Source organism: Canis lupus, chromosome 9, assembly GCF_048164855.1.
Source record: "Canis lupus baileyi chromosome 9, mCanLup2.hap1, whole genome shotgun sequence".
Taxonomy (NCBI): Eukaryota; Metazoa; Chordata; class Mammalia; order Carnivora; family Canidae; genus Canis; species Canis lupus.
The window spans coordinates 46,706,037-46,719,410 of record NC_132846.1 but is presented as its reverse complement, the minus strand read 5'-3'; the positions used below and the strand labels follow the sequence as shown (position 1 = coordinate 46,719,410).

Here is a 13,374-nt window from a genome sequence, read left to right as displayed (position 1 = left end):
CCCTTTGGTCTCTGCCTGAGACTTCCAGCTGCAAAGCACGAGTAGTAGTTTGCTCTGTTCACCTGCCGCTGGACATAGCCCTCAGGGAAGATAAGGTGATCCCTTCTCTGCCTGCCGATGGGGTTCCTCAGAATGTGAGAGCTCCGCCGTTTCCCTTGAGGCAGGAGCTCTGCGGCAACTGCTTAGGCCCTGCAGCCACCTACCTCCGAGCCACAGGCCTGCCCTGCAGAGCCTGCCATGTCCTGCAGCAGATAGCTCGCTCTGCTGGCAAGTAAGCCGGGGAGGGACACGGTCATTTGATATTAATGATAACTCATAGGAAGCACTTGCTATCCAAGAAAGCCAATGGGTTCCAAGTGTCACAGCCCAAAGCTGGCCACTGCTGGGATCCTGACACCTGATGCAGTGGCTCAGTGCCCTGAGCCAGGCACAGCCTGGAAGATTCTCAAGGGCATGCTGGCCTTCCTGACACAGCACAGCCATGGGCATTCTGACGGAGAATCTCAAAGACACACAGAGCTACTTAGCTAAACTCATCTGAAACCAAGCTGGAAAGGAGGATACTAGAGAAAAAAACATCCTTGTTTCCAGGCCCTGCTTTCCAGTCTTGCCCAGTAACAGAGTAGCCAGCAGAATGCTTTCTTTGCAGAGGGTCTCGTTGTAATGCCATCATGACATAAAGAAAGCGCACCCCTGCTTCAACTAGGAATATTAAAATAATTCATTTTGGAAATAAAAGCCGAGAACTGGAATAAGGACAAAACAGACATTTGCTTTCAATTATTTCCACTGCATCAGTAAATCAAAAGAATGAAAGCTCTGAGTTTGCCCCTTTCCAAAAATGTTAAAACTGAGAATTGGGGGAAGACTCCTTTCAGGGCAAGTTTTATTCTCCTCTAACCTCAAAGGAAAAAAATCTGAAAAAAAAATTTATTTTGAAACTGGTACTTAAACGTTTTAATACACCTCTGTGGGTTCTGATGGATAGAGAAGTTTCAAGGACTATCTTTTGCGAGGTTACTAAGGAAACCATTTATACCCTGGATGATGCTTCAGAACTGGTAAGTGCTGGCTTAGGAAACAAAAATCACAGAAATCAAGAATGGCAAGTCTTTAAAATGATTTATGATATTAATGTTTATGTTAATAAACCTTTTGTTTCTCAGCAGAACCCCAGAATGGCTTTTGGAGTACATATAATTTCTGTAAATGCTGATCTTTCAAGGTTAGGGTGTCTATCTGACCCTTGAGGAAGGCATGCACATACACACCAGAGTGGTGATGAGAAAGCGTGAATGGGAATGGACAAGGGCACACAGCTCATCCCACTAGGTTTGCCCCCTGCATTCTGATTCCAGTTTGAGGACAGCAAGCAGTGAGGGAAATACTTCAGCTTACCTTTTCAATCAAATGCCAGAGTTCTTCTTAAATTACACTCTTTAGTAACTTTAAACAGACTACCCAGTCGTTCAACTAAGAGCCTGGACAAGAGAACATGTCCAAGTTTGCTGCCCTGACCTTCCTGGGGGTAGAGTCCCTTCTCCTAGGGCTACACAACACACTGCATGTAGAAGCCTTGTGCTCAGAGCGCAGTACCTTTGGGCCCCACCCAACAAACACCAGTTCAGAGCCCCGGGAGGGCAAGACTGGACACTTTCAGGACAAGAAAGCGAAGAGCCTTAAAAGTACCAGCTTCAGGGGTCCTCTGAGCTGAGGTGGGAAAAACAAATTCTTCCACAGGGTCTTGCAAAGTTCTGGCCACTGACACACAAACGTAAACCCTGAATATGTGCTCGATGGGGAGGGAGGCTCGGTTTAAAGAAGACACTTCTAGTCTGAAATTCCATGAGGCAAGTGGAGAGAAGGTTCTGTGAAGTTAAGAGTCTAGAAAGTTCTGAAGATAAGTATGTAGACCTAGTTTTCTGGGCTGAAGAGGTGGCTTTTGGGGATGAAGGGTGAAGAGAGTGGGTGTCCATCGGGCTATTTCCCGAGAGACTGAACAGGATGTGGTGCACAGCTGGTAGGCTCGCCCAGCGGGGCTCAGGGGGCAGAGGCGGGGCCTCAGTGCAGGAGGTGAATGGGGGGCTCCTGGTACTGGGAGGGACCCTTCAGATAGAAGGCACTAAAGCATTTACAGAAAACTTTCTGATGAGGGAACCACGGGTGCCTCTGCAAAGTTCTCAGAAGCAATGTCATCAAGTTAACGTCTGTGAAAAAGCGTGGCTCATGCAGTGGAGCAGGGTACACTGAAGAAGATACAAGACTGGCGGCAGGGACAGGCAGATATAAAGCTGGCCTAAGGTGTGAGAGCGGGGACAGAACACTTGGAAAACACTGAGCTAACTTTGGGGAGCAGGCGGTGGCAGGAGCCCGGAGCCTACACCTCCCGGAGCCGGAGGGCACCGCTGCGGTGAGCAGCTCCACCCCGTCTGGCCTCCCGAACGCGCTGGGCTCTGCCTCGCATGTACCTTAAAGTTCTTCTGGGATTCGGGGGTGGGGCTTTCCAGGTCAATGAGTTTCTTGAGGTCCTCCTCGATGGTGGACTTGGAGGCCGGCTTGGGGGACGCCCGGAGGTCCCTGGTCGAGGCGCGCAGCCTCGTGTGCGCTATCTCGTTGCCGTCACTCTGATGGCGCCTTGAAAGGAAGGGAAGAGATGGGAGAGACCAACAGACACAGGTGACATAAGGGCACGATGCACCTTGAGGCTGTAAGTCAGGGGGGAAATACCAAAGGAGGACAAAGGCCGATCTGCTCACATAAATGCTTGTGAAAGAGACACAACTGATGGGAAACACAAAATAAAAAAGCTGATTGATAAATTGTCCTTCTACAGGAAACTATTAGCTCCACTAAGCCAAAATTAGCCAGACTTATTAGTAAGACCACAGGCTATGAATCCCAAATGTAAATTTTGTACAAACACCAACAACATAATTGAATGAATCATTTAGAGGTAGTTTTGCTTTTCTCTGTACTATTTTGTCAAAAAGTTCTTTATATTCACGGCAGTCACTTTCTAGCACTCCCTCTGGTGGCTCCTGAGTTACCAATTACATGGGAAGGCTGTGATTAATATCATCCAAGGGAGCGTGTTGTCTTTGGGCCTGAGGGTCAATTATTCTGAGGTCTGTTCTTCAGACATAATCTTTCCTATGAGATCCGAGATTCTCAAATCAATGTTTTGCCACACAACTTATTAAGGAATGAAGCAGAGAAATAACGGGAGGAAAAAGCCCCTCTCCCTACCAAACCCCAGCTGGACTCCTCTGGGGTAGGAAACTGCCTCAACCTTTTCTGTTCTCTGTCACATTAAAAGCAAACCAGGGATCCCTGGGTGGCGCAGCGGTTTGGCACCTGCCTTTGGCCCAGGGCGCGATCCTGGAGACCCGGGATCGAATCCCACATCGGGCTTCCGGTGCATGGAGCCTGCCTGCTTCTTCCTCTGCCTATGTCTCTGCCTCTCTCTCTCTCTCTCTCTGTGACTATCATAAATAAATAAAAATTAAAAAAAAAAATAAAAGCAAACCACCCAGCAAGAGAAGCAAAAGAATTCTTACTTTCTCGTGTCCATAAATCCCACGGAGTTTATGGTTCCTTCGGGTTTTTTCCACCCAATCAGGTACTTGCTGGTCGCGCCCTGGCGAGGGTAGAAGGTCCTAGGGCCAGACGAAGAGGAGGAGGAGGAGGAGGAGGGGAAGGAAGGTGCGAGCTGTGATGTGGCAGGATGAAGCTCTTCTTTAGGGGAACTTCTGGCACTGGTGAAGACCACCGGGCTGGCAGAGTGTCGGGAGCTCATGGTACTGAGGAGAAGCATGACAAAGAAGAACCCCAGTGTGCATGTGTGCATCCCCGGGGTCAGCACGATGGCTGTAAAAGTGTCGTCCAGGACAGGGGTTATGGCCAGGTTAAAGAACAATGACTATTTCATAAAATATTAATGGCATGGGCTGACTAGTCTTTCTTGTTTTCTCGCAATAATTTAAATGTCTGCTGTAAAAATGAAACATGGTCACTGGGGCTTCGTCTGCACTTTAAATTAAAAGGTAAAAATAGCTGGGACTGTCAGGGACGCTCTGAAACATGCTGGCACACCAGAGTTTGTTATGGTGGTCTAGAAGAGACAGGAACAGGAGAATTGGCAATAAAATGTCTGGCAGTCTCAGTGGCTGTCTGCCTTGCCTTCCTCGGAACTAAGGGTCATGATGATGGCTCCACAGGTCAGAGCTGGATCAGCATACAGTTCTCCAAACACCCACATCCAAGGCCAAAGGGGCCCACGGACGTCTCCTTCGTCATGGTGTCTGGCATGAAGAAGGATTCTCTAAAAAGCTGTTCAATAGAATGAAAATGGGCCACTATCCTACACCATATGCAAAAAACAACTCAAAATGGATTAAAGATTTGAACATAAGACCTGAAACCATAAAACTCCTAGAGGAAATCACAGGGGGTAAGGTCCTTGACATCAATCTTGGCAATGATGTTTCTGGACTTGACCCTAATAGCAAGGCAACAAAAGCAAAAATAAGTTGAGGACTACCTCAAATTAAGGAGCTGTCCAGCAAAGGAAACCATCAATAAAATGAAAGGCAACCTAGTGAATGAGAGAAAATACTTATAAATCGTATACCTGATAAGGGCACAAAATCCAAAATATTTAAAGAACTCCTATAACTCAATAGAAAAAAATTTCAATAGAAAAAAAAATCAGACTAAAAATTGGCCATAGAAACTGAATAAATATTTTTCCAAAGAAGATATACAGATGGCTAATGGGTATATGAAATGATGCTCAACCTCACTAATTATCTGGGAAATGCAAATCTAAAACACAATGAATTATCACTCACACCTGTCAGAATGGTTGTTATCAAAAAGACAAGAGATAACAGGTGTTCACAAGGATGTGGCAAAAAGGGAGCCCTTCTGTACCATTGGCAGGAATGTAAATTGGTGTAGCCACAGTGGAAAACAATACGAAGGTTCCTCAAAAAATTAAAAATAGAACTACCATATGATCCAGAAATTCCACTTCTGGGTATTGATCTAAAGAAAGTGAAAATACTAATCTGAAATTATCTACACTCCCCTCCATGTTCACTGCAGCATTATTTACAATAGCCAAGCTGTGGAAACAACCTGAGTGTGGATAAATGAATAAAGAAAATGTGGTATACATATACAATAAAATATTATGCAGCCAATAAAAAAAGCAAATGCAAATTCTGCCACTTGCAACAATATACATGGACCTGGAGGACATTATGCTAACTGAAATAAATCAAATACTGTATAATGTCACTTCTGTATGCCATCTAAAAATAAACTGAGCTCACAGATACTGAGATTAGACTGGTGGTTGCCACTGGTGGGGAGAGGAGTGTAGGGGGAGGGATGTGGAGGGTGGAGGATGGAGGAACTGGGCCAAAAGCTACAAACGTCCACATAGAAGAGGAGTCCCGGGGATGAAATGTACAGCACGCTGACTAAATATTAAAGTACAAAGCTGTTCATCATCAATGCATTTTAAACTTTGCTTCAAGATTACAAAATTAAAGTCTAAGGGACTCAAGGAGAAGGCTACTCATCACACATTACAACTCAGGAGTTTTAGGCCTGGGGCTGAGAGTTCAGGTGGTCCACGACGCTGGAGGCCCTTCAGTGGTAGAATTTCCACACGTCCCTCCCCATGACCTCACAGGATCCGAGTCCACACGTGAGCCCCGCTCAGTTCTCCAGTTTAGGCTGAGACCAGAGACACTGGCTCCTACGACAGGGGACTTTGTCCCTGAAGGTTTAGTTACCAGCATGTGGTCTCATGGCATTTGCCAGCAACACATTTTTTGTCAAAAACCAATGGTCCTGATCGGAATAAAGTATGGATTTTACTTAGTGATGATGCATTAGCCACGACAAATGTACCATAGACAACGGGTGAGGGGTACGTGGGAACTCTCTGTACTGCCTTGTAACTTTTCTGCAAATCAAAAACTATTCTAAAATAAAAACAATTTTTTATTAGGGAAAAAAAGTGAATGAACAAAACAAAAATCAAAAACCACCCAAATCGTAGTGGTGCTGAGAGAACACACACAGATGAGAGTCAGTCTTGAACCCCCACCTACAACCTTACCGAAAAATCAATTCCAGTTGGCTTACATATTTATATGCAGATCTAAAGATTCTGGGCCATCCCATGAGAACATCTTTATGATAGAGGCAGAGGTTTCTTTAATAGGATCATAAAGGAAAGGATTGAACCCCACTGAAAGTAAGAACTTCTATTCCTCAGAAGACATGGAGAAGAATAGATGTAAACCATGTACCCAACAGTGGGCTCCTATCCAGAACAGATTCCTAAAAATCAACAAGGCAGACAACCTAATAGGAAAAATAAGCAAAGATGAAAGGGAATTTCCCAAATGAGGATATCTAAAAGTCCAATAAACTAGTGCTTAACATCATCAGTTATTAGGAAAATGCAAATTGCAGCTAAAAGAAGAACCAGGACACCCCAATCAGAATAGCTAAAATTAAAAAGACTTGTAACATCCAGTGCTAGAAAGGGTGTGAAGCAACCAGAACTCTCACACTCTACTGATGCGAGTGCTACTTGTCACAGTCTGGTTGTGACACACTGGTTCACATTCTCTGCTAAAGTTGAATGTATGCGTATCGTAGGACATAGCAACACTACTCCTAGGTTTATACTCATCAGAAATGCACACATATATGTATCAAAGGACATACACAAGAATCTGTAATACCCCCAAAACTGGAAACACTCCACATGTTCAACAGTAGAATGGATACACGAGTTGTGGTATGTTCTCACAATGTAAATATAACACAGCAATGAAAATAAACTAATGCTACTACCTACAACACACGGATGAATCTCACCAACATAATGCGGACTTAAAGACACCAGACACAGAATAAAACATATGGTACAATTCCATTTATATAAAGCCAAAAATAGGCAAAATGCGTGTGTGATTTTAGGGTTCAAGATTGTGTTTATCTTGGGAAGGAGGTGGGAATGACCAGGAAAGGCAAGTGAGAGGAGGGGTGTCTGGATGTCAGCTATGTTCCAGTTCTTGATTTGAATGGTGATTACGTGGGTATGTTCACTTTGTGAAAATTCATGCTGATGCACAGGTATGACCTGAACCTCTTTCTGTATGTGTGTTATACTTCAACGAGAACACACCCACAAAAAATAAATCAAAAGTAGAGGACCTGAAAGGTGAAGAAGGCCCTATCAGTCCATGAGGCTCTGCCACAGGTTGAGGGGATGGGGCAAAGGATGGAACAAGGGAACAGGGCACAGAACGAAGGTGATCTGGAAGGTTCTTCACATAACTGAGCCTTATTGCTGCAGATCAGATATAAACATTTCCTTTATTTTTGTAACTAGGAGGAGGTACCGGGCTCAAACTTCACACACACACAAAATATGATAAGAAGAAACGACTAGCCATATTCTGATTGCTCCAACAGTTTCCTTTTTTCCCAGAGATTTTTGTAGCTAGAGAGGAAGGGAAAGAAAAAACAAAATCCTCACAACCCCTCAAAGGGCAACATAAATTTAAAAGCCATGCAATCTCATTTAGTTTTTACCTCTTGATAACAAATATCCCATTTGTTTGCTTTTAAAATGAAGAAAAGGAATGCAGAACTCTTCCACAAATGCCATACGTTAAATCAACAAGAACAAAATAATAGTAGGTCTGTTATGGAAAACAGACAAAAAGTGCAAGATGAACCAGAAGGAAAAATGAAGCGGAGGGACGTAAGGACAGTAGTAGTACGAGGAGCAGTACCAGAGACACAGGTTATCAGCAACACGTTGTAACTCCAGGAGCATCAAAAGGAGCTTCCTAAGTGGTAAGCATGCAGTAGCCTTCAGGTCATTTGCCACAAGAGGACAGGCAGGTGGCTGTTTACTGCTTACTTAGGAACAAGAGCTTATCTCAGGTTTGCACTTTCCCCACCTGACTATACCTAGCCTCATGCACACATATAACACAGATGTCCGGGTGTCTCAAGCCTCCTCCGTAGTCCTGGTCTGAAGCAGACTCCCATAAAGTGAAAAACAACAAATTGGGGCCTAACATGCACACCTCTGGTCTTGGATAATCATGTACCTGCTTGCTCTACCTGCCTTGATTAGCGTCCACCAGTGAATGCAAGTGCTTTTGCATTACTAGAGCTAGTGCTCACATTTTGGGCATGTTAAAATACAGACTGCAGGACCCTATCCCAGGGATTCTGATGGAGTAGGTTGGCAGGCACATGGGAATCTGCACTTCTGACTTGTTCCCAGCTGATGCTGTGGTCCTTAACTCATAACCTGAAAACCACCATACCAGATGTGCATTTGAAATGCCCACCGTTTCCATTTCTCTGCAGCAAGAATCTTGATATGATAGCATGAGCATTCAAAACCCTGGGGCTTTCAAAGATGAAATGCTTGGTCAAAACAGGAATAATTAGCATGAGAAGAAAAGCAAATTGCATAGTCCAATTAATTTATAAATCACTTCTCCTTAAAAACAATTAAAAAAAAAAACCAAAAAAAAAATCATTTCTCCATGTTTTACAAAACAGCTATGCTGGTTTTAGCCATAATGTCCAGCCTGCCTGAAAAGGGGAAGTTACAGAAAAGGCTTGGAAACATCAGAGAGAGAGAGAGCAATATATAGAGCATATACAGTTTTCAGAGATCTTTGCTTCCTGTGTGAATTTAATTAGTATCATTTCCCTGAGGGGCATTCAGTAAATTTTTGTACGAGATTATAAGTCTTTGAAGGCAGAATTTTTATTTTGTGTATCTAACAATGTCAGAATACAGTAGACTGCCAATGAAATAGTTGTTGGGCAAAGAGTATCTCTTTAGCATGTATGGAGTGTGCTATTTTACTCCTCTATCTTGTCGAGAGTCTGTCTCCCCCACTTAAATGTAACCCCCACAAGGGCTGAACTTTTTCTCTTTCACTGCTATATTCTCCATGCCCACCACAGTCGCTGGCCATTGTAGGCATTCAATATGTGATGAAAGAAACTGTCAAATAAATTAGCTATTCATTTGAAATGTATGAGAGATTTATGCATGAAACCAGTGTGTTTTACTCAGGCTGTATTTAAAACTGGGTGTCGATTTATTTTTACTGAAAGAAATAATCCAATCTACAGATTATGCTTCTGTTTACAAGTGTATTCTTAAAAGGATAATTGCTTAAATAAGGCCACAGACCCAATTATTGGTTTTATCTGTGAACATGATGGCTGGCACTAGCTCCCAGGTGTGAAATAAAAGCACACTCGTATTCACTAATGGTTATAATCAAGACAGCCCTACTTAACGATTGATTAGATTTGGGAACAAAGGTAAAAGCAAAAACAAATGAATAACTCATAGGCAGTCCTTCCTTTAATGTATACAACTCGCAGCATGAAGTAAGGTGAGTACTTTGGTTCACTTGGCCTCTAATTCCAAGTAGGCACGGGAGGTTCACCTGGGAGCTTTCAAAGCGCACATTCTTGGGCCTTAATCCCAGAGATTTTAATCTGATAGAGTCGGGGTGGTGCCTGGGTTATATGTATTTTTGCCAACTCTCCCCCAAGCGTGCACACCGATTGAGAACTGCTGGAATCAGCTGAATTATTCATACTGTTATGACTTCATCAAAAATCTAACTTCATATCTTCAAGATCAAGAAGGTGAAGCCACAGAGCAGTGTTCCTGCGGCCACCTGCAAGAATCTATATAAATGAGGACTCCTTGGCTTGTGGCAGATCTTCGAGGGCCCCAGAGAGCTGTAGTTTAACGAACTCCCAAAGGATTCCTATGTCCCTAGAGTTTTAAGGACTACTGTGTTGGCCTCTCATCTCCTCCCACTCTAAAATGGGGGGTCTCCTTCTTTTGTAGCCTCGTCCCCAGGCCCTGATGTTGGTGGGGCTCCTTGAAGCTGACTAACCTGCTGGCCTTGGACCACCTAGCGGGCAGTGCAGGTGCATGTTGCCCCTGGGAATCTGCGAGGTGCCTTTAATTACAGAACAACTAAAACAAAGCCATCAGCTCACTTTTACAGAGGAACTGTGTGGCTGGGTTGTTTCGTTATCCTGGAGATTTCAAGTTAATTCAATATGCTGCAATCTGCTTTTACCCATGGCAAATGAGATCTCTCCACGGGACTTGGGTAAGGATGTAATGAGTGAGTAATATGTAACAAAATGAGAAAAGTAATCAGTACGTTAGGACATGACAAACACAATACCCGCTACTTTTCTCATGGTATCAAGAGTGAGTTTAACTGTATGGCCAAACAGGAGCCACTCACAATTTGGTCAGAGTGCTCCTGGATGCCACACGAAGAAGCCACTAACTTTATTTTTTATATAAACTACAGGGCATTCCCCCTTTCCTAAAAAGGGACCAAGCTTTGATTTATTTGGTCATTTCAGGACATAAATTTTGAAATGGAAGAGAGTTGCATGCACAGGGGCACACAGGGTATGTCATACAAAGAGAAAAGAGGCGACAGTGTTACTCAACATGTAGGACAGTCTGTCCAAACTTCTAGTCTCAATCCAACGAAACCATGAACCAAATGCACTGCAACCTGGTTATTTTACATTCCCCGCTGTGGTAAAACTTTATAGGAGAGGTTGTTGGATGATCAATCTGCTGGTCACGGCAGGTACCACGTCACAAAGTGGGAGTTACATCTGCTTGTCGACCTTGCAGAGGATGGAGCAGCCTGAGTGTCAGGAGACAAAGGCCCAAGTGCCCAAGCGCTGAGGGCCTGGGAAGCTGTCCTGCATTTCTGCACTGTCGTTGAGACCACCGCCCCTGCGGAACACATCGGCCACACTGTGCTGCCGAAGGAAACACGTGGTTGTCTACTATCCAGACGTGACACAGAGGGCCAGATTTTAGACTGCCTCAGTCTGCGAAGGATGATCTTTTCAGGAAGGGGAGACCAGCAATTAGTCACCTAATGACTACGACAAAATCTGCGCAAAGGCTGAGTGCTGGCTTAACACCAAGGGAAGGGGAGCCGACTGGGTTTCCTGTGATTACTTGGACAAATAACAAATAAGCCTTCGGGTGACAAATAATGTGGAGGATATGAGATTGAGGAGGACTCCTGCTCCTACTATTTTTAACACTAGCCGATTCTGTCCAATACTGGGCTTCAGGAGACACTAATTCTAAAGGATCAGGGAGAAACAAGTACGGAATGATGTAGCTGGCAAAGGGGACATCCAAGTAATTGTGGTAAAGAAAGCTGTTCATCTACAACATGAGATATTTATATGGTGAGCACTGCGTCCTATAAGGGGTGAATCACTGAATTCTACTCCTGAAACCAATTATTGCCCTGTATGTTAACTAGAATAAAAACAAGTAACAGGAGTTATTTCATGAGTACAAGGCACACTAATATATAAAGCACAGGGAGATGGGTGGCTGGGCATACACAGTAGGAGGGGCTTCAGGGGTCACAGTGGACCACAATCTCAACAAGTCTGCAATGCTGAGCTAGTTATAAAGTAGGGAGCTAACAAGAGAACTATAAATATTATCATTTTTTAGGCACAGCTGATAAGAATGTCACGTTCGGGTTTGGCATCTAAAAAGGACAAAGAACACAAAGCACAAAAGTTGAGAAGCAAAACTGTAATTGTAGAATGAGACACGTAAAGGATAATCACAGGACCTGTGGTAGATATGTGTTAACTGAAGGAAAAGTAGCAAGATAAGCCTCATTAGGGTGGGTGGTGGAGAGCTTAAACAAGGAAATGCCAGAAAACCTTTCATTTCAAAAGAACATTTACAGTTTGCAATATACTCCATAACCTTTTCTTATTCTCACAGACATATAAAAATGACAATTCAGTAAGAAGGCAGGGTGTTTATGAGAGCACAGATAAGGGACAAGTGTGGTGAAATGCCCCGACTGGCCAGAGCGCTGGTCAGTGGCAGAAGTGGACTTGCAGTTGCATCTCAGGATGCCAATCTAGTTTCCCTAACATCCCTCTCGACTTGCCTGGAGGTGGAGGGCTGTTACAAAATTAAAAAATTTTTTTTCCAATGGTCTCTTGTTGGTGTCTATAAATTTTATAATCTTAGCCTTCAAAAATCTTAATGTTTAGAAAAAATTCAGCTCAGAGAAACCATTTATTATCTCTTAATTGTGTATTTAAGCTGCAGCGAGTGGAATTTCAGATATGGAGACATGGGACAAAGTTTTGAGGAGGAAGAGGACATGGTAGGCACTGGAAATCCTCAGAAAGGGTGTGGACTCTCTCTTTTGGGATTCTCTCTCCTCTCCCCGATGTTGTAGCAGTTGGACAAGTTCTCATCCTGGTAGGATGGTTTTAATAGGATAAGGGATGGACTCTGTTCTTTCAGAATTCCTTTTGGCCTTATGATTTAATGGCATTTGGAGAATTTAGGCTTTTCATATTGAGAGGATGAATGAATTAGTTGCCTCACAGAGCAAAGTAGTGATAAACTTAGGGGCAGTGAGGGCTGCGTCGAGCAATCTGACATCTGTGGCTTGAAAGAGATTTCATTTTCTCAATGTTCACTTGAAATTTCAACCATAGTGGTTCTGTTTCTCATCTTTGAGGTTAGCTGAACCTTACTATATTCTGGATAAAATAATCACCCACTGAAAGAAATGGGGCACAAGAGCTTAGCACAGGGTCACCTAAAGTTCTGCTATATAAAAGCAAAATATAATATAATCCTGAATATCCATTGTGTGTTGGACCACAAAGAAGAAATTTTAATGCAAATGACCCACAAACATACGATAAGCAGAGCCAACAATGTTTTGAAGAGAGGTTCTGGGTTTATCATTCCAGAGGGTGCACTTTTAAATTCTGAAATGGCCCATAAAACTTAGATGAAACTCTCACCTTAAGAAAAAAGTATCGACGAGAGGCAATTAATTGTTAGCAATTAAAAAAAAATTCCAGGCAGGACAGATTTAAGAGAAGTATTACAGATCAAGACAACAGGATAATTTCTAAACAAAGAAGACTGAGTTTTCACATATACAGATACCAGAGAGGGCAGAGAACAAGATTTAAACACACCAGCTCTACTGCACACACAGATGGTCCAGTGTACTCCAAAAGCCCAAGGCACGTCTTGGTGTTTGACATAAACTAAATATAAGAAATCCTTCTTTACCTCTATTCTTAAGAGACATAACAGCGTTTCTGGCATGAAGAATTAACTTATTAGGTCAACCAGAAAAACCACATTCATGAAATTGAACCATACGGATGACCATGGGCAGGCATTTTCCCTAGACTTTATTCCTTCTAGTGAATGTCAGACACCGACCAACT

General features: G+C 43.3%; 1 protein-coding gene across 26 annotated transcripts in view; it reads right to left on the bottom strand.

Annotated features, from left to right (window-relative positions):
- The window catches only part of SIPA1L1 (signal induced proliferation associated 1 like 1), a 377,379-nt gene that overhangs the window by 21,629 nt on the left and 342,376 nt on the right, over positions 1-13,374 (bottom strand). For all 26 annotated transcript variants that reach the window (XM_072839140.1, XM_072839145.1, XM_072839153.1 and 23 more), the window contains 2 exons: positions 3,558-3,800; positions 2,469-2,634 (listed from right to left, as the gene is read on the bottom strand). In XM_072839140.1, the coding sequence (XP_072695241.1) occupies positions 2,469-2,634; positions 3,558-3,800 (409 nt within the window). The remainder of the gene's footprint in view (positions 1-2,468; positions 2,635-3,557; positions 3,801-13,374) is intronic.